Consider the following 22,687-nt stretch of genomic DNA (forward strand, 5'->3'; position numbering starts at 1 on the left):
TGAAGAGACCTCCCCAGTGTTAAGTGTAGGGAGAAATCAGGTGACCGTAAACCACTGACGGCAGCGCGCCTGGGCGGGGCAGGGATACCAATGAGTGCCCTCCACCAAAACCTGGATAGGGTGCATGGGCTGCAACTATCGACAAAACCCAAGGTTGCAGCACAGTCAATCCCTAAGCCATTATTAAAAAAAAAAAAAAGAAAAAAAAAGAATAGAAGAAAAAAACAAATATAAAAAGTGCAAATATTTTTCTGATTGTTTTATGAATTATGAGAAAGAGAAAATGAACAAGTAGTTAAAGGGTATATGAGCCCTCTTTTGATAGTGAACTGAGCATGGTTAGCTTTCCTCAGTTGCATGCACATAGATTAAGGCATAGAGAAGGACCGAATATTGAAAAAAAAAAAATGAAAAGAAAAGAGAAACTGTTTTGCATGTACATGGGTTAGTCACCTTAAAAGGACTAGTAGAGAAAAAAAAAATGAGAGTTTAACAATCGAAAAAAAAATATATGCATGTATACAATCTCATACACCGGGACAAGCAGAACCATTAGAGCGGAACATTTTTGCATACCAACCGGACCATTGATACAGGAACATTTTTGCATGCCGAATGGACAATTTTTGTTAGTTGTTGTTAATTGACCTAGACTGTAGAATTACTAGTTTCGGATCCGGCTTCTGATGCAGGTCGCGTATATGCCAATTATGGCTAATTGACAGGTGTAAGGGGAGGGCAGATGTGACGGGACACCGGACGATGCCGGGTGTCCCGTTCAGCTAGGTGAAGATAAGAATGCTTATAGCCGGGGGGGGGGGGGGCGTGCTGATACTGTGTCAAAGATTAAGACAAGCGTTTATGAGATCCTCGGGAGACATATCTGTTTTAATGGCGGAAAAAAAAGGAGATTATTTTTATAGTTGGATCTGGCGAGAATGAGTTTTAACTAACGTAATTGATTCGGACAGTCTTGAGAATTGGGTTCCAAAATGTCTACTCGGAGTCGGGGACCCATGGTGCTTTAACTCAGAGACCACCAAGCTAGTTTGACAGATATGTTCACAAAACAATAGAGAAATAAGAAAATAGAGGGATAGAAAAAGAAATTCACAAGAGAAGAAAGAGGGGGGAATAGAAGATAATGGAGAAAAGCAAGGAAGATGCTTTTGATATAAACAACGATTGTCTACTCGGAAAAAGGAGAGTTAGAAGGGTTTTGGCAGTCTTTGGTCAGCGAGCGAAGCGTACACATCGGCTCTCGCCCCGCCTGGGGTGAGAGGCAGGGGCAGAAATCTCAATAAGGACGAACTTGAAAAGAACTTGTTCTTAGCTAGAGAATTAACCTGATATCTCAAATATACAACCTGCATCACGAAGCACGGATAATGAAAACACGACTTTAAACAAATGTAGAATGATTGCAAATAATTATTTTATTTGGTTTAAACGAAAATGACCTCAGAGTTTTTTCTTTGTTTTTCGATTGCCGGCATAAGTGAAGATGCAGTTTATTTCAGGTATGCCCTGACGCCAGACGACGAAGACGCAGACATAAAACCAGAGTGACGGCCGAAGAGGACAATGTTACCACACGGACTTGGGGTCATGCACGTTTAACGTGCCTTGAGCAGCGGAGGTATGTTTTCCAGGGACCAGTACGAGTCTGGTCACGCTGGAGGGGTCCACCACTAGACGACGCATGCCCGGGACATCGTTCTCGTTACAACGTGATGCGTGTGAGATGTCCCGTTACAGACACTGAAAACTGATACCTTGTTAGTGGGCACTGAAAACTGATAGCTGGACTTCAGTGGACATTGAAACGGGTAGCTGGACGTCAGTGAGCACTGGAAAGGGTAGCCAAATACCAGTGAGCACTGGAAACAGGTAGCTGGACGTCAGTGGATACTGGAACGAGAAAGAAGCAGAACATTGATTAAAGTCATGCATTCTGATTCATGCAGAGGTTTTCTCACCATTCAGACCAGCCCTCATAATCACAATTCTTCATTTAATTTTTTATCAGCAACTATTTTAATTAACCATCACTGCAGTGTGTGTGTGTGTGTGTGTGTGTGTGTGTGTGTGTGTGTGTGTGTGTGTGTGTGTGGTCCTTTCAACTTTCTTGAAAACAATTCACCTACTTGATTTGCTTAAGAATTTGCCTAGTAACGTTAACAGTGCCCATAACTCATTATGCCAATAATTTGTGTCTGAATAACAGTCCGCTATTGTTTATCCTTGGTTTGATGACATCAGTCAAGGATCTAATGTTCCTGGTTTGGACACGGCTCTTATGACAGGACCACCTTGCCTAAACAAGAGCCATTATTCCATCACCAATCCTTGAAAGTGATTTTACTACCAAAGAATAAACTTTCACAAATCGTTGCCAAATTCCATTCCTCAAGTGACAATATTTCTCTCCTTCTTTTTATGATCAACAAGGCCACTTTGAGGAAGAAACAAGACATTTCGCTATGAATCATGTGGGGGTATGATTTCTATGAGTTTCTATTTTCTCTTTCCTTTCCATTTCTCTTTCTTCCTTTTCTTTCCTTTCTTTTCCACGGTGTAAATTTCGACATTTGTCTCTATCGCATATCAACCCCTTTTTTTTAACTTGCCAATATCGGCACATTAGTTTTTATTTGTCTCTGCTTCACCATCAAATGAGAACTTTATGGCCTGCATGCTCATAATTAAAGCATATTTTATCCTTAAAGAAACATGCTTTCCACCACATGCATTGCATATAAGATTTTTTCTTTATTAGGATTCAGATTTTGCCTTACAGTTTGTATCTGCGATATGCTTTTCTTTTCAATATGATTATTATCTTTTTAATATGATTATTATCTTTTCAATATGATTATTATCTTTTTAATATGATTATTATCTTTTCAATATGATTGTTATCTTTTTAATATGATTATTATCTTTTCAATATGATTATTATCTTTTTAATATGATTATTATCTTTTCAATATGATTATTATCTTTTTAATATGATTATTATCTTTTCAATATGATTATTATCTTTTTAATATGATTATTATCTTTTTAATATTTATTAGATGCTTGCATTCGTCTGTTACTTTTTACAGCATAACTTTTGGGTCCTGTTCCATAATACTAAGAATTCTTGATCTCATTTCTTCATCCTTCAGTGTCATTAGACCTTGGATAAAAATTAGATATTTAAACATGTCGCCTAATAATTTAAATGCCTCAAACTGTGTGTTAATCAATCATACCTGTATATATGACAAAACCATCATCCTCCTATTTTACGATATATAAACATTTGTATCGTGTATGAAGCAAACTATCTTTTTTATCAAAAAGTTTTGACAAAATTTCTATTGTTTCACTAAATGATATAATCCTCGTTTTTTTTTTTTGTTTTTTGAAAGGATTAAATTCGCGTAGTTAGTATTTTTTTTCTGTTCCCAACTTTTTGTAACAATAGTGTGATTGTTTTCGTTATCAAGACTATTGCTTGCATCTTTTCATAAATATTATTTCAAACCTATAAAAATAAGTTGGAAACCTTGAACCAAGATCCAGGTTGCATTTAAATTCCAAGAGTGAATTTGAAATTCCTTCAATTGAAAAATTCTCGAATCTGGTGATTTTGTGGTCTTAGATAATATGTCTTCCAAAAGCGATTTATTTTCTTTTGCCTGTTGTTTGAATAACTTTTCAAACATCTCCTGTTGTTAGAATTGCTTTGTTGTTCCAATTATTGTTGTTGTTGTTGTTGGAATTGTTTTTGTTATTCCAATTGTTGTTGTTATTTATGTTGGAATTGCTTTTTTAAAGTGGCTTGTAGCACTTTAGTTAATTTCAAAACCTGTTTCATTTTTTTAATGTATCCATGAAAAAATTTTTTCTCCTATTTATGTACATAATAACTTTTCTAAGTACAAACCACAGGAAGAGGTAAGTTCATTTTTTATATAAAAACTGAATGAAAAATATTTTTTATATAAAAATTGAATGAAAAATATTTTTTATATAAAAATTGAATGAAAAATATTTTATATAAAAACTGAATGAAAAATATTTTTTATATAAAAATTGAATGAAAAATATTTTTTATATAAAAATTGAATGAAACATATTTTTATATAAAAATTGAATGAAAAATATTTTTATATAAAAATTGAATGAAAAATATTTTTTATATAAAAATTGAATGAAAAATATTTTTATATAAAAACTGAATGAAAAATATTTTTTATATAAAAATTGAATGAAAAATATTTTTATATAAAAATCGAATGAAAAATATTTTTTATATAAAAATTGAATGAAAAATATTTTTATATAAAAATTGAATGAAAAATATTTTATATACATTCCTTGTTAAGTTAAAAAACTGAAGAGACAAAAAAGTTTACTCATTTTCTGTAAGTAGCGATAAGTCTTTTTAACATTCTCCATTAGTTTTTAGTTTTTTTTCAACTTGTGAGATCGTTTTAATTAGATCGTCATTAGACTTATTTTTTCTAAACTTGTGAGTTCCTTTCAAATCCTAAGTTGTCACTGATATGTCCCATAAAAGGTATATATATCGTTTAAAATAGTCGATCAGTTTTACTTTGGTTCAACTAATAATCTGGTAAGTTGCTGCAGGTATTTTTAGCATGAGACTTGTGGACCTTTCAACATCTCTCCTCCGGTGGCTCCACCAGTCAGTACTTATGGCTTAACTAGCCAATCACAATCTTGCAAGGAGGAAAGATCCGGATGTACTCATATTCATCACCTGAAAAACTAACTAATGATAAGTGTTATATTCCGATACAGAAAACAATTTCAAATGGAAAGCTATGTCAATATTATGCCCTTGAAAGCTCTTTATAACACTGCAAAAAAAATAGAAAATTAGAAAACATTTATTATTTGATATCTAATCCATGTTATATTAAAATTTCACCAAAACTGAAAGCATCTGGATTTCCGTGAAGAGCTTTCATACCTGCTTTATCCCCTTCACATAAAATGAAAATTATACTAAATTTATCTCACATTTGAACCCCTTACGACCAATAGTTGTGTTCCTAAATTTATAATGATCAGTCAATTAGTTTAGAAGTAGATCGTGTACATACAAATATATAAGCATACCTATCTTTATTATTGTCAATAATCCTACATATCCCAGAAGACAAGAAAAGGTTTAAGGCTCAAAAAATCATACTAATCTCACATGGATAAAGTACTAAGTATTAATCAGTTTTAAACTTCAGTTTCCTTCAAAGTTCAATCCTCAGTATAGGCGATACTAATTGAAAATAAAATAAAAATCACTTAAGACTTTCACCTGGTCCTGGTCGATGAAACAAGAACACTCTATTCGGGATCAATTAAACAGTTCAGTTTGAAATTCCAAAGCGATTTCTGAGTTCAACATAAATTTTGATAAGAAGCACCTGAAGAATTGAGAATAACATCCAAGATGAGAACAGTAGTCAGAATAAAACATTTTTTTAATTTACATAACAATAATTATTACTTTTGATGAAATTTGTACCACGTTGAACACAGGTTTTTGTCAGTTCATAAAAGTTAAGCAGTCTTAAGTCTGATCACCATTTAGATACAGGACTGTGGAGTAGTAGTCAGAATCGTATAGTTACAGTAACAAGCAATTAAAAAGTCATTGGAATCCGTGTCAAACTCGCTGGAATTATATCAATACCGGCACTAGTTAAATGTGCATTTTATAATGGCTCCTGTTTATTGATTTTTGGTGTAAACCAGTTTTACCGATAATAAACCGACTATGTATAGGCTTTATACGATTTGTAGATTTTAATTAGATAAAAAGGAGTCAGAGATGCCAAAATAAAGGAATCAAAGTCAAAGGCTTTGTGTTTTGACTCCCCGCCTTGTCTTGTCAGAAAGGAAATGATAAAAGACCAACTCAAACTTGGAGTGAATGGATAGACTTTGTAGGTTGTGGCGAATTACAAGAATAAAGAATACCTTTAGGAGATTTAGGTTTTATTCGACTAGAAGAACACACAATACATATACAAGATGGCGACTCGGTATATCAAATAAAGGGAGACAATTTCCTAGAAAGGGGCAGACTACTCTCAAGTGATTATTATTTTACCACAATCAAAAAGAAGTAAGGTGCAATGCAATGTCATTAAAATTACTAAACAAATGAATTGGTGTCTTTACAAGTCTAACCGATTAGAGGGGTTTATGACGTGAGTGGAACGACACAGGATTTGTGGGCTAGTTTTGTGTTTTTTCACAGTCGTTCACAGTTCTTTTAGGGGTGGTTCATGATTCTCCTTAGAGGACTAACTTCCTGGCTGAGCTGGTGTTGGCAAATCCACAGTAATGTGCATTTCCTGATCATTGTCTCTAGGGGGTAGACTTCCAGGCTGGGTTAATGTAGGTACATCCCTGGGAATATTCTCTTGTTGTGATTTATTATGGCCTCTGCCCTTGGGGGCTAGATGCTTAAGTAAAACAGTTACCTCACTACCATCTGATTTTCTAATATGGGCATATTGTGGATTTGCTTCTATCAGTTCGACCTCATTGATCAGTGGTTCATGTTTGTTGTTCCTGGGGTACCGTTTCATCAGTACTTTCACAGGGTGACTTAGCCAAACAGGTAAGGTGATCTCAGTGGTTGAGTGTCTGTTAAATTTGAATAGTCGTTCATGTGGTGTAGCGTTGGTTGATGTACACAGCAATGAATGACTAGCATGCAAAGCTTCAGCCAGGACTTCTTCCCAGCGTGACTCTGGTAGACCTTTAGTTTTTAAAGCTAGAAGGATTGACTGCCAGATAATGCCATTGTACCTTTCCACTTGGCCATTGCCTTCCGGATTATATGGAGTTGTTCTACTTGTGACAACTCCATGATTGTGTAGTAAAGTTCTTGTTTCTTGGGAAAAGAATGAAGATCCTCTGTCGCTGTGTATGTATGCCGGCATGCCAAAGATAGAGAATAGATTGGATAGGCAGCTGTTGACAGTTTTGGCTTCCATGTTTGAGCAGGTATAAGCAAAGGTAAACCTGGAAAATTCATCTCCAAGGGTTAGTAAATATCTGTTCCGAGATGAAGAAGGTAGTGGTCCCTTAAAGTCAATGCTTAGGCGATCAAATGGCTGAGTTGCTTTGTGGAAATTCGGTTTGATAATGTTGCATGTTTGGCAATTAGCTGTCACTGCGTGGATTTCTTCAACTAAGTATGGCAAGTTTCTACTTTGAATAAAGTGTGTCATTCTGGTTACACCTGGGTGACATAAGGATTTGTGTAATGCTAACAGTTTGTTGTCCATAAGTATAGCACAACTTGTTCACGTGAGAATGTCTGCTGCCACATTCTCTTTTCCCTCTTGGTACTGGATGTCAAAACTAAAAGATGCAAGATTGATTCTCCAGTGCAGTATCTTTTCATTTTTTATTTTGCCATGATTTTGTGTATCAAACATGAATCGGACAGATTTTTGGTCTGTTTTTAGAATGAAGTGCCTACCAATTAAGAAGTGTCTCCATTTCTCGACAGCATCAACTATTGCAAGAGCCTTTCTCTACTGATGCATAGTTTAATTCACTGCCTTGTAAAGATTTTGAGTGAAAGGCAACTGGTCGATTGTTCTTACTAAGTACGGTGGATATAGATTTGTGGGATGCATCGGTTTCCACGGCAAACATTAGATCATCGCTAATTACAGTTCGGCTGGTATTTATTATGGTCAGTTTTCAGTGTCTGGAAGGATGTTAAAGCCTCGCCTTATAATGGAAAGATTTTTGTGGATTTCAGATTTTTAATTTTGTCCAAAAACCTACTTATCAATTTTGCATAATATGTAAACATTCCAACCACACATTCCAACGACTTTGTATTTTGGGGTGCTGGTAATTCTACAAGTATGTGTAGACGTTCTGGGTCAGGCTTGATGGTTCCCTCAGATATCCGGTATCCCAACTGATCAATTGTTTGGATAGAGAATTTCCACTTCTCCTCATTGTAGGTCCAGTTATCCAGTCTGGCAGCCCTATGAAAATGCTGAAGATTGATCTTGTGTTTTCCAAGGTAGTGCCACAGATGATCAAATTGTCAACATATGCATAAGTTTCCTGTAAATAATGTTTTCCAATGAATTCATCCATTTTCCTTTGGAAACAAGCAGTCCCATTAGTCACTCCAAAAGGCATCCTAGTAAACTGGTACAGTTGACCCCCAGACTGGAAAGCAGTATAAGGCCTGTCATTGGGATGTAAGGGGATTTGGTGGTATGCACTTTTCAGATCTATTGTACTGAAGTATTTATACTGTGCAAGTTGGTTCACAGTGCTTACAATGTTGGCCATGGGGTATGCATCTAGCAGTGTATATTTATTGACTGTTTGCAAATAGTCAATAACCATTCTTTTTTTATGGTTACCATCCTCTTTCACGACCAATGGTTGTGCCCTCCATAATATAATCCCCTCCTTCAATAACCGTTGTGTCTCTGAGTCAATGAACTGCTGGTCTGGCTTTGAGAATCTACACGGTTTGGTTGCAATAGATTTGCAATTTTGGGATAAGTTAGCAAATAGGGTTGGAGGTTCAACATTGATAGTCGTGAGGGAACAGAATGTTAATGTTGGTTTGCTGCCACCATATTTGATGACAACACTTTCATGTTGTTCTTGGAAATCAGTACCAAGGATCACATCAGTACACAAATCATTAATTACATTTAAATTAAATTTCCTGTACTCACATCCAAGAAGGCTGAAGTCCACAACACAATATCCTGTAATTTTTGTGGTCTGTGCTCCTGCAGTCATGCGAATTGATCCTGTGTTGCTTCAGCTTAAATCTTTTGGCAACATTGTGGCTTATAAAGCTTCTATCAGTACTTCCACTGTCGATTAAGGCTTTCAGTTCATGTCCTTTCAGAAACAAATTAGTGGATACTTTAAACCCCGACTCAGTAGCAGCAGAAAAGATGGCTGAAAGTGCAGGGCCGTTACTATTTGATATTGACTGAATAGCATCGACAATTGCAGCTGAATGAATGCTGGAATTGCCTGAATGGCACAATTTTGAAAAATGTCCGATTTTTTAACATTTATGGCAAGTTACTTGCCTTGCTGGACACTTACTTTGTGGGTGGCATAGATTGCCACAAAACCAGCATCGTGATTTTGTAGCAGCAAACGTGGTTTCCATAGATGTCCCCTCTTCTCTAGCAGCAGCAGTCATAGTAGGTGCGAAAGAATCTTGCTGGACAAAGGCATTCTTTTGAGCAAGATCAAGAGACCGAGCCTGACTGTAAAAGTTCTGTAGGTCTAGTGTTCTATTCTCCAATAGCCTCTGTCTAATAAGATTGGACTACAGACCATTGATGAATTCATCCCAAATAGTCTCTTCTTTATAAACTTTAGCTGTGACTGGTTTGTAGTTATAGTCTTTAGACGATTCGCGCAGGGTTTGTAGGAATTGGTTGATAGACTCATCCGGTTTCTGGCGCCGACTAGACAGGAGATGATATGCAAATATTTCGTTTGTAGGCTTAACGTAAACATTCTCCAGTGTCCGTATAGCCTCTTCATATGTGTTACAATGTTCTATGTAATCATACACAGTCCTGTCTATGTTGCCTAACAAGACATTCAATTTATCCAGCGGTAATCCAAGCATTTGAATAACGTCCAAGTAATTGTTGAATGTCCGGTACCAAAATTTCCACTCTTTAGCGGTGACTGGTGAATTAGCGTACTGGCTGAATTGTTCTGGTTTCAATACCTTTTCCATTTGGGTAAATTTGTTTTGAATAAGTTTTGAATGAGTTTTGAATAACTTCTAGTCGAATAAATTGTGGCGAATTACAAGAATAAAGAATACCTTTAGGAGATTTAGGTTTTATTCGACTAGAAGAACACATGATACATATACAAGATGACGACTTCCTAGAAAGGGGCAGACTACTCTCAAGTGATTATTATTTTACCACATGGGTCATAATCATTTGATTATATAAAACAAAGTCTGACTGGAAATGTAAAATGTTGGTTGGAAACCAAGTTCGTGTCATTTTTCAAATTTAATTTAAAAAATCTAATAAATTCTAACAACAATAATGTATTCTCTCTTCTTGTTTGCAGTTTCTTTGTAATGTACATCAAGATTTTCAATACCTCGTTGGTAGAAATAATAAATAAACAAAAAGAAAGTGTTCAAAAACTTTATTAACTTAATCAACTCGAGAAAAACAAGATTATAAAATGATTACAAAATAGAATTATTGAAAAAGATAAACGATTAAAAAAAAGAAAAAAAAAAGATGAAAAAAAGATAAAAAAAATCTGAAAACACAATCGATTCCAAAACTAAAAAGGATAGTGGGAACTTAGTTAACAACCCAATATATAGAAGGCGGCCACCAAGTTCGATAACTCTAACTTTAACATTGCTGGTGTCTTCTGGTGGCAAGTGTAAGTCAAAGTTCCAACAAAAGAAAAACAAACAAACAAACAAACAAAAACAAAATCGCTTATTAACACAAGTCTTTTAGAATTTTAGTAGAGGCTCCCATCTTTGCCAAACAGTTTGCAATCTGTCCCTGTCCCTTGATCCCTCCAATTTGGATTTCTTCCTTTACCAACATTTCCTTTACTCTGGCCACATCAACTCTCAAACGTCTGTCACTTGTAAGATTTAATGATTTTAAGGTCTCTACCAACGATGCATTGTCTGGTTTGCATAATACTTAAGGCAATTTGGGTAGTCTGAAGATTTTTTGCAGCGTGACAGCTATCAATACACCTGCATTAGCAGCTTCACTGAGTGGGCTCTTTGTTACTTGATCAAGTTTATTTGATGACCAGCAAATAGAGCCAGTCTTTTCATCTTACCATAAACAAAAATGATAAATCCACCCTGTGAGAAACCATCCTCCAAGTTGGCATACATAGCATCCGAATAGCAAACCTGAAAGATTTCCCAGCTGTGGAAACGATATGGAACCTGTCTTTGATTTTAGCTTTAATAGTGACTTGTTGACTTCAAAAGTAACTTCACTTTCGGAGATTTTCCGGTATTACTCATCCTACACACATCAAATGATACATCAGGTCAAGACTAGATAAATGCCCACATCATTTGACATCATTTAGTCTTTTTAAATCTGTCTTCTCTTCACTCAGCTCATCATTTTTCCTTAAGGATCTTCCTTTCTTTATATCTATTGGAGAAATTAATGACACATAATTGTTTTGGTTTATAATGATCCTATCTTCCATTTGTCTAATGCACAATCCCAGAAATTTGAAGGTTCCATGTTCATGCATTCCAACCTTGAATATTTTCTTTAATTCTGAAATCACATTTTTTTAAATAATCATTTCCACAAAATATAAAGTCATCTACATGCATTGCCAGAATACCCATCAAGTTCTCAAATAAATCATACCAAAGAATACGGTGCATTGTCATATGCATTTACCATTACTTTTAGTTTAGTTCATTCCTGAGTCTTGTACCATGAATGAGGGTGCATCATTCAATCCATAAATACATTTTTTAGCTTCCACAATTGTGACTCTGAACATGCCTCAGATAGTTGTCTGAGAAATACTTCTCTCTCTAGCATATCGCCTTGCAAAAATGATGAGGTGAAATCAAGGGTCTCCACCTGTCAATTTTTAATGGAGGCTGTTAACATTACAAGACACATCGCTTCACGGCTGCATGTTGGAGAGTCTGTTTTTAGGTTATGTGAATTTTCTTCATAGCCACATGCTACAAGATGAGCTTTCATTATCTTTTTGTTATCCTTAACTTTCTCTGTTATCACCCATCTTGTTTATATGCATTTTTGACCTATGCTAGGGAAACATTCATACACTTTATGAGTTTTTATGTTTTTTATTTCTTTCTCCTTTGCATCAATCACATCTTTTGCTTGTTCTTGTTCAGTTGTGAGGAAAACAACATGTTCTTCATGATTTATTTCTGTTACTTTAAAAAGTTCTCGCCATCAATCTTATCTCGATTGATACACACTGGACATTCATTTTCTGTCCCTGATTCTATATTTCACAAATGGCCATAATTTCCAGTTGATTTTGATTGTGTATTCATAATCTTTCGTTTTTTTTTCTACTCATTATTTCCAATAATTTTATATTCCATTGTTTTCCCTTTATTCGGTCTTGTAGTATTGTCTTTCAGTTTCTCCCTGTTACTATTAGAATTTTCATCATGTTGATCTTCGACTTCCTCTTCCAAGACTTCATTCATCTCATTTAAGGGAATTGTATTTTCTTTATTCCTAGGCATTCCAAGGTCTTTGTTCATCTTCATCAAGTGACATGGATACATCCTGTAGAATGCTCCTCCACATCGGATCAATACACATTGACCCTCTTTACCCAAAACTTTGGCAGGGCCATGCCATCCTTTATAGTTTTGTCTTTTATAATAAACTCTGTTCCCTGTCACAAATTGTTCATCTGCATAATGTCTTGTATTAAATCGCAGTGCTCTCCGAATTTTTTCACTTGATTCAGCTTCCATGAACTTTTTTCTGTCAATTAAGTGTAAAATCCAGCATTGGTTATGTCTGAATTCTTTTAAATCCACACATACAGTATCATTAAACCAATTTCCAAGAGCCAATCCCACCACCAGACGAAGAGGGGGTCTTCTAAGCCTTAAACAAACTGAACACAAACCACAAACATCTTTAATAAGAGGCAAAAACTCCTTATCCTTAAAGGACCTACTGCCTCTCACCAATGATACCAATTTCTCTTTTGACGCATGAGCAAACTGTTTATGTAGTTTCTCAGCCTTCATTTATTTCTCAATTCTAGAGCATTTTTTTAAAGCTTCACAATGTAACACAAAGTTTGGTGACTTTTCAGTCTGTAAAAGCATATTTGTCAATGGAAGACTATAATGTTCACAAGTCGTTTTTTGCAATTTAATATATCTGCCTAAAATCTTACAGCTGTCACTTTTAAAATCTAGTATCATGCCAGCAGTTTTCATTGATTTATGATTTAGTAACGAGAGTAAATCATTTTTGACAATGTCAGCCTCTATGTATGCTCTGACATCTTTTACATATATCCTAAAGTTACCAGAAATTTAACTGCTTTAATCGCTTTTACCTCCTCTCCATCACCAAAACAAAATGTCCTGTTGGATTTAAAAGTCTTTACTAACTGCTTATCTAGATCATTTAATAAAAAGTACATCAAACCAAAGTTCTTCACTAACAATTCTGCAACAAAATCTAACACTACCCAGTATCTCTTTTACCTTTTTATATTGGAATCATTTGTCAACATTCAATGACAGGACTCGGAATTAATTAAGAGCTATACATGATTTGAATCCATAACCATGTTAATATTTCTAGGACTAAAACCAGTACAGTCTCTGGCAAAATGCCTAATAGAACCACATTTGAAACAATGCATTGTCCTACCTTGTCTGTCTGTTGGATTTGTTTTGTTTCCTCTAGAATTTTTGTTCCTTTTTACTTCCGTTCCGATTGAAATCTACATTTTCAATTTCTTCCTTGATAGCAGGAACTGTTTTGCATTCCAATGAAGAAATATCAAAATTATTTTTTAAAAGTATCCTTCATTACTGCGTAAAGTTAAACTTCCACACGTTGTCCTCGCTAATTTTTCATTTTCTTCCGATACATTCATTGCATTTAAAACAAAAAATGCTTGAACTCCTTCCGGCAGAGAAATTCCTTATTTACATAATTTCTGGTACAAGACTTCATAACGCACAAAAAAGTCATTTATTTTTTATTCTAGCAGCTCTTTTGTAAGAGTAAAATTCCTTGAATGACATGTATGCCATCGTGTTTTCATCCCTTAAATATATCTCGTCCAACTTGTTTGTAATTATTTTTAATCTATCAGTTCGGCTGATATCTGTGATGTCTAAGTGTCAAATGCATTCTTGTATGTTTTGTGGCAATGTCAAAAATACTGCTGGACCCTGTTTTTCCTTAGGTAAATCCATAAAGATAGACCGTATAATTATGTCTTGTTTCCATTCGATGTACATTTCTTCACTCTGCAAAATAGGTGGCTGTTTCGTAAATGACGCCATCTTTCTTTCAATTGTGTTTCAACGTAAGTTGAACAGATATATCTGTTACATGAAAAAAAAAAAACTAGATTCTACTACCAATTTTAGTTCACTTAGTACATCCCACAACGTTGGATGAACACGTGTTACTGACTCCATATTGAATATCCACTGGAGAGAAGGGAAATAACCAAATATATAGAAGAAGGCCTCTAACTTTAACATCTATAACTTTCTGTCAACAAGCTTATAAATGCCTTGTTTTTAAAATTCTTTAGGTTTGTATGTGACATATGAATCTAACTTCTGTTCAATCTCTACTCATGATGTTGACCTTAGATCATTTAAATGGTTTTGTAATCCTTGAAATAAGCGAGAGTCCGAGGGAACTAGGTCAGGAGAATATGCAGGATATATCAAGATTTTCCAACCAAATTCTCTCAGGAAATCTTTGGTCAGTGGTGCTCTGTGAGGACAAGTATTATCATAATGGAAGATAAATCCGTTTCTGTTGAGTTATGAACGTCATTATCGAATCCACATATTGCCGAAAAATATGAATAGTGATTTAATAATCTGAAAGAAAAAGTTATAAATTAATCATGTTGATATGTTGAAGTTATAACAATATGCATAAAATAATTTATAATGGGTTAAAATGGTTGTACTTTCAGGTTTCTGTCTGAAAACAATTACAGGTGCTAAAAGTTCTGGAAGATTTCCTTAAGAGAAAGGACAAGTCTTTTAATGCCCCATTGAAATTCAGCATATTTTTGTTTTATCTCCTTGAATTAAAGAGCAAGAAATGCCTTACTAAAAACAGAAATTATTTGTTCTAGATATTTCAATCTGACGAATGTTTGTATTTTTTGAACTCTGTAAGGAATATTCATTCCCCAAAGCAAGGAAGTTTTCACAGAAACGTGTGAACTCTAAACATTTCCCAACCAATGAAAATCGTTTCGCACTCCAGAAAGTAGCAGAACTATGTAAAAGTAGTAAGCCAGTAAGAATTTAGAAACTCCTATAAGATCAACAAAAAACAGATCATGTTTGGTCACCAGTTTGTGGCATGGTACCTGGCCTTGGTGGTTCTTAGCTATCCCCAAAGATGCAATCATCAAAATAGCTTCTACCAAGACCAGGGACCACGCCACAAACTAATATATAATGATAAGTACTAATATTACATATCTACACAAGATTAGGTTTAAAGTTTTCAAAATTTCACACCTATCATGTAGCAGTTCAAGACATTGATTAAAAATCAGTCTTCTGGAGATTGATGGTTTAATACTTCTCCCTAGTCAAGATTGACAAAACAAGAACAATCTGCCTCTATGCAATGAATACAGAGTTCAGTATGAAATTCTGTATTGGTCCAGAACTTGACATTCTAAAGTTTAAAATGATGCATTTGAAGAAGATTGATTATATCACTCGCAATGAGATAACAAACAAAATGTAACTAATTAAAAAGTTGTTTAAATAAAACAAGTTTTTGTGCTTGTTCTCTCGTCAAATCAGAGAATTTGAAGATATGAAATTTGACACACAAGCTTAGCTTTTTCAATCTATTCAATGTTAGATTGACTGGACTCCATTTCATCATTTTTTTTTTCAACACAAAGATAGCTTGTAGTAATAAAGTTTAAACATGATCCTATTCGTATTTTAATTTTTGTATTTTCAATTCATGTAAAATATAATTAGTCATTCAATGACACTACCTTAAACAAAACGCCTGTTATCATTAAATCTATCTCCACTGAATGACCTGGATGCTAGAAACATGTTGTTAAATTTCACATAAGATTGTTACTCTTGGAGTTTGAAATAATTTTTATTGGTTGAAAAATAGTTTCAGTTTATGCGTTCTGGTAAAAGTCGGCTTGCTTTTGAAGTGATGAAGAGAGTGAATGTCAACCAAAAGGAAAAAGGGTAGCAATTAAAGCCACTTGTCTTTTTGCATTCTTTCAGAATCGCATCTTGATTTAAAAATCTGATGATGAAAGAAAAGAAGATGAAAGATTAAGCTGAACAAACAAAGAAGAAAAAAAAGGGTTGCTTATTACATTGTTTGTCTCACACATCGATTTGTAATCTACCACATCTTCACTCAAAGATATATTGCTCCAAGAAGACTTTTAGCAGTCAATTAAATTTTTTATTACTTTTTTTACTGTTTAAGGTTTGACAATCTACACCCAACGGTGTATGTCACTTAAATAAATAAATATAAATAAATATCGCTTGTTGTTTATAGAAGGGCTGTGTTTTTTTTGTTTTGCTTTCATTTGTTGACCTTTTTTGCTACAAGATATTATATAGGAATTGGTTTTGTAGCCTATCATAAGATCAAACCTCTATTAGTGCACTAGTTTTTCTATCCCCCCCCTGACCTTTTGTCTTACCCTCTTGCAAAGGAGGTAAATAAATATAAACACACTGTCGAATTTTCCCATCAATGATGCTGCCATCAAAAGTTCCAATCAAGGGTTTTTAAAAACAATAAAAATAAAAAAATGTTCATTCAAAAGAATGGTTCACGAATAAACGTTAATGAAATTGTTACAGTCTAGAGAAAAAGCAAAAGTATAAGCAGAAACAATGCATCATAGTAGAGGCTCTGCCCACCGATTGAAAAGGACAAGGTTTGTGAGTATCCTTCTTTTTAACAGGGTATGGGAAGCTCCTCCCGTGGCACTTTGACTGGGTGCAAAAATAGCCGAGAACAAATCTTTGGCATTTCCTAGTAAGGGCATCCCAAGATACTGACAATTAACTCCTCCTCTCAAAGGCGGAAATAATGCCTGGAATACTGCACATCCTAGAGTTGAGCAAAGCCATATCTCATATCGGCATGTAGGGAAGCCGTTTGGTTATAGACCATGGCAACCATATCGGTTTCATGTGGTGAAAACCTAGCTTCGATGTGAAAATGTTCTGATTACCAAAACGCTCCCGGTGGAGCTGGGGTGCCAGGCACAGGAATAATGAACAACTCCAAATTTTCCCTGACTTGGTGACTGTCCTGAAACGTGTTGCTCCTCAACACTATACAACACTGTGCCAAACTAGTGAGTTTGCTTGAGTGCCCCCGCTACGGGACCTGAGTAGAAAATCACCGGAGCAAGGTTTCTTTGATTGCAGTGAACTCCGTCGGTAGTGAACGTATGTCAACGAGGTGTCGGCTAGCATCGATCCCGAGCATCCTCGCCCACTGAATGTGTCCCTGGTCGTGCACAATGCCAGGTCACTGTGAAACAGGGAGAAATAAATTCGTAGCCAGAATGATTGTGTGGATGTAAAAACTGAATGAGAAGCATGGGATTGAATCTTCGGCAGATAAGGATCTGATCGCATTCTTCAAACACCAATTGAAGGTCAAGATCAGGACTGATAACAAAAGATTATCTCCTGCGGCTTTCAAAAGACGATGGATTAATGCAGTGGGCTTGTACGTACAAAGAGGAGACAAGTTAGAGTATGTGTTCCCTGTCTCGGCATAGTGCGTTCGGCTTTTAGTCTTACCGGACCTCAGTTCCAGTAAGGTAAGCTTTGTTTCCCTTAGCTAACCAAGTGAATGGTCCCGCTCTCCTTTACCAATAGAGAACTCCAAGTTGCCCGCCCCCACCTATTCTTTTTTCGCCCCCCCCCCGGCTCTTTTTGCCCAAACTTGGAGTGCACCCCTCTCCACTAACTCTGTCATCTTTTATTTTGTCCCAAACTTTCAAACCCTGGATCGGCCTGCTTGTTTTTGGCCTTCATCTAGCCGTAAAACAGTGGGTGTTCTGCCATTTAGCGAGGGTGGGGAGGGCTCTACTAACAACTTTTTTTTAGATTGTTTTTCCCCACTCCCCCTCTGATGAAATTTTTCCCTATTCCTGTTGAATTTGTTTGCTAATAAAAAACGATCAGTCTTTTCTGGTATATGAGAAAAAAGATGATGATCTGGGAACAGTAAGAAGAACAGCCCTTAGAGGGATTGTTGTGAGTGAGAACTTTAACTAGGGAAAAACACCTTAGACAAGTATAAAGGTACAGTGACATTTTTTGAGTTGGCCTTGTGCCTAATTAACTTTATTGTTAACATTTTTAATTTTACATTTGCAGAAAATAATAAAAACCTCACAGTATTTGTTCTGATGCTACACTTCACCTTTTCTGTTCACGGTCAGTGAAGAAGAAATCCTTCATGACTGAGACAATTTTAATTTTTATTCCTATCCGGAGTGCTCCTTTTTGAGGAGCTGGATTTTCCTCAAATTAAAAACTGACCTTGTGTCTAACTCTGTCCTCGTGGAGAGGCAAGTAAATAGGAACAATAACAACATTGAAAGTAATTTTTCTATGGAAACAGATAACAACAAAACAAAAATAAAACGTGGAATTCTTTGAAAGCGGAAAAGATTCACTAACGGGAGACAACTCGCAACATATTATTTTTTATTTTTTTTGACAATCCCTTCTAGAACGTGTCTACATCGTAAAGCTGGTTGACAGTTGACAACGGCTGTTGTGGATCCACGTAAAATAAAATAATAATAATAAAAAAAAATGGACACGTTCTCATCTTATTGATCACACCCGTATATCACCAATGCCGGATGAAAATACATTTTTCGACGCTGTTAAAATCGTTGGATTATGTATCATGTGGTATGCTTCCAGCGCCAGCGGCAATATTGTTGGCAAACTCCTTCTCACGGACTTTCCGTATCCGATGACTGTCACGATGGTCCAACTTCTATCCATTTCTTTATATCTGGCACCGATGTTACGATGCCAGTCATCCACAATACGAACTGCGAATATTCCAAGAGCTTATTACCTCTCCGTCATAATACCGCTTGCCCTGGGTAAATTCTTAGCATCCGTGTCATCACACATTAGTATATGGAAAGTGTCCGTCTCTTACGCACACACAGGTTTGTTTTTACAAAGTTTGCATTTATTTATAACAAATCTCTTTAGCGTAAACTTTAATTCAAATCCAGAAATTACTTTCTTAATCGGCAGTTTTAAAAGCTTCAAAATGACTTTCAAGTTTCGAAGTGCCGTAATATAGTAAACAAATAAGTCATTTTAATTTATTTGAAAAGGACATTTAGTGAAACTTCGTAATTTGAAAATACTTGTGAAGCCGTTAATTAAATTGAGAAAGTAATTTAAATGGAGATTTAAAGTGGAAAAGTCAAGTACGTTTGTTTATTTGTGTTTCAGAAAACGAAATGAAAAATACTCGTTTTTCGTATGCGCACAATCAATTTTTACACTAAAAAATTACTTTTTCGTTTTTCAATATTTTCCAAGAGAAAAGTTGCGTTTTTCTAATATATATATATATATATATATATATATATATATATATATATATATATATATATATATATATATATATATATTAGAAACACAACTTTCAGATTTTTCTCTCCTCCAAAAAATAATTTTTAACGATTTATTTATTTTTTAACAAAATTCATAAATAAACATACACTGTCTTCCTGTTGCTTTTTTTTTCATAGAATATTTTTTCTCTTATAATAAAAAAAAAAAAAAAAAATTCATTTTATCTTTGAAATTTAGTCTTAATTTCTACAAATTTTAATTTCACTTAAATAGGATCCTTGGTGCTTCTACAGAATTTGAACAGAGCCAAATCAACTTTCATCGAAAGAAACCTAAAACTTGTGTTAGGATTAAGTTATCTTAGAGTTAGTTTAGGTTAGAATTAAGACAAAAAAAAAAAAAAAAAAGAAAAATGTTCGGTTTAAATTCTGCAGAAATACTGATTTTTTTAAAAAGTTATTTTTGGTACTCAGTTATGCAGTGCTGAAATAATAAGGTTATTATTTAAAAAGCCATTCTTAACATGTGGGAGGGGAGGGTGTTTTGTACCTATTCTGTACTTTAACCTTACAAATGAATAAAAAACATATCATGAAACTTTAATTAAACTTGGAAATACGATTTAAAAAAATAGCGCGGATCAGTAAGTGCATTGCATTAGCACCTTATTATTATCATCAATATTTGGGTACTAACGCACTTATTGATCCGTGCTGAAATAATAACATTATTATTTAGAAAACCATTCTTAACATGGGGAGGGTGTTTTGTACCTATTCTATACTTTAACCATACAATTTAATATAAACTGATATCATAAAACTTTAATTAAACTTGAAAATGCTATTTTATAAATAGCGCGGATCAATAAGTGCATTAGCATCAATATTTGTTTATATTTTTTACCCTTTGTTCCTATTTACAATGCCTCCCTACGGGACAGAGTTAGACACCAGGGTCGTTTTTTAACGTGGAGAAAAGGAACAAAAATAAAAATTGTCTCAGTCGTGAAGGATTTCTCCTCCACTGACAGAGAACAAGAAATTGAAGTGCAGCATCTGAAGAACAGCTCAGGTTGAAAACACAAATTTCTTTATTTTTTTTTTCTTTATTAAATTGTTACGTAAAACTAATACGAATATACAAGTTCGTGCATTGCGCAAATTATTATCATAATAATATAGGCACTCAGGCATATTTCAGCTACTCTAGCGTGGCCTACGTAAATAGAAGGCCATGCTAGAGTAAGTTAATGTGCGTGATCGCTATTATATAGGGTTATGCTTAACTGGGTAATGCAGCAGATTCACTCATTGTAATTAGCAAGAACTGAGGGAGGTCGTAATTATTGTTTGTTTCTTTTCAGTATTGACTTTAATGAATAAGAATATACGTTTATTTACTTTTATGAATATAATTTTTTGCAGATAAATATGTTGGTATTTATGTCACTGATATGCAGAAGTGCCATATTTTTTTTACATTAGGTCCACCTCCAAAATTTTCTTTAAAATTTTGACTTTTCCAGGTTTCCAACTCTACTGAATACGAAGATCTCATTTAAATTTTGCAGAGACAAATAGTTCTTATTTACTTTGCCTCCCAACGGGACAGTTAAACACCAGGGCCGTTTTTTAACTTGGAGAAAGAAACAAAAAATAAAAATTGTCTCAGTCGTAAAGGATTTCTCCTCCATTGACAGAACAAGAAATTGAAGTGCAGCACTGCAGCATCTGAAGAACAGATACTACACTTTCATCTAGCAGAGACAAGTAGTTATTGAGATATAAAGACCTGTATTAAGCACTGTAATTCTATGGCGGCCATGTTTTACGCACGTGCATGCACTGTCTATTGTAAAATATTCTCCCACCTCGGTTTGCCTTTGGTAGAATGAACGAAAACAATCAGAAATCACAACAGGCTCACCTTTAAATTTCAACGTAAATTGTATTAAAGTAAAAAAGATCCAAATTGCAAAAGATGTGTCATCTTTAGCTATCTGCTGAGCAGCAGGGCTGGTAACACCCAAAAAGGGTAGTAGTTCATGGTTTATCTTTGCATAACCAGAATACAATACTCTTTGCTGTTTGAAGAATAGCTGCAACAGGTCGATGAGTTAAGTGATCCTTTCCAAGATGGATGCTACGAGTCTGGTAGACTTCATGGAGTTCCCTATGCATAACTGTCCAAAAGGAGGACAAAGGACAGGTCAAAATCTAGACCTTAATTTCGTCTCTGAGAGACATTATAAATAATGATAAAAGTCAATCAGTTCACAGAGCACAACAGTGTTTCGCCCAACATAAGGGCATTGTTGTTTGCAAATGATAACATTTCGCCCCACCATAGGGCATTAATGCATCTCAATGAGACAAAGGGATTTTGAGGCTACAAGACTCGAGTGAGTTTTCGTACGTCCATTCAACCTGTTGTCTGTGTGAAGAACTGTCTGGCTGTAAAGATAAATTTAGCGCCAGAATACCCTCAGCAGTTAGTAAGAACAATCAATCTGATAGGTTCAAACAAAATCGTAGGTGGTCAAATCGACCAATGAGGAGCCTACTTATTTCTGCAGAATTTCTTACACTGCTTCGCAGAGAAGTAGACTTCTTGACGCTTCTATACTATCAGAACAAAATTTGGGAAATCGTAATACTGAATTTCACATGAAAACAATGGTATCTATGTATTCCTCTTATTTTTAAGATGATTATCTCCAAAAAATTATAAAAATCGATAAGAGAAAATAATTCATTTTATAGAATTTGAAGAAAACGATTGTATTTGCTTACGTAAGACACAAGAGAGTTCAAAAGGGAGGTCATTTTCCGTTTCGATTTATTTTATAAAAACAAGATGGCCGCAATTTTTCACTTGCTAACATTATTAAATTGGTTTTTTTTTTAATAATTCAATAATATTCAGGTAATTTCGAGTGCATAATTTGGAAGCTAACATTGTAATTTATTAGAATTGACAAAAAAATCAGTAGAAACCATTATTTTTTTTATCTGAAAACTCCATTTATTGACTACAAAATTTTTTTCTAATAGTGTAGAAATGTATATCGCAAGTGCACGCATGTAAAAGCATGGCAGCCAGAGAATTGCAGTGCATAATACAGGTCTTTATATCTCAATAACGACTTTCTACTAATTTTAAATGAGATTTTTGTATTTAACATGGAAACCGTCAAAAGTCGTCATTTTAAAGAAAATTGTGGAGGTGGACCTA

The 22,687-nt window shown here is 34.8% G+C and overlaps 1 protein-coding gene and 1 long non-coding RNA gene across 2 annotated transcripts in view; one reads left to right on the forward strand and one right to left on the reverse strand.

Moving 5' to 3' along the window:
- Nucleotides 1–1,415: 1,415 nt before the first annotated feature.
- Nucleotides 1,416–21,930, reverse strand: LOC145279877 (uncharacterized). Its single transcript, XR_013868479.1, has 2 exons — nucleotides 21,380–21,930; nucleotides 1,416–1,911 (listed from the first exon to the last, which is right to left on the reverse strand). It is a non-coding gene; the product is annotated as an uncharacterized LOC145279877 (long non-coding RNA).
- The window catches only part of LOC145279876 (solute carrier family 35 member E1 homolog), an 84,272-nt gene continuing 80,117 nt past the window's right edge, over nucleotides 18,533–22,687 (forward strand). The window contains exon 1 of the mRNA XM_080131335.1: nucleotides 18,533–19,029. Within this exon, the coding sequence (XP_079987461.1) occupies nucleotides 18,702–19,029 (328 nt within the window). The 5' untranslated portion in view covers nucleotides 18,533–18,701. The remainder of the gene's footprint in view (nucleotides 19,030–22,687) is intronic.

Source organism: Euprymna scolopes, chromosome 7 (genome assembly GCF_053919585.1).
Source record: "Euprymna scolopes isolate OS-2025 chromosome 7, ASM5391958v1, whole genome shotgun sequence".
Lineage (NCBI taxonomy): Eukaryota > Metazoa > Mollusca > Cephalopoda > Sepiida > Sepiolidae > Euprymna > Euprymna scolopes.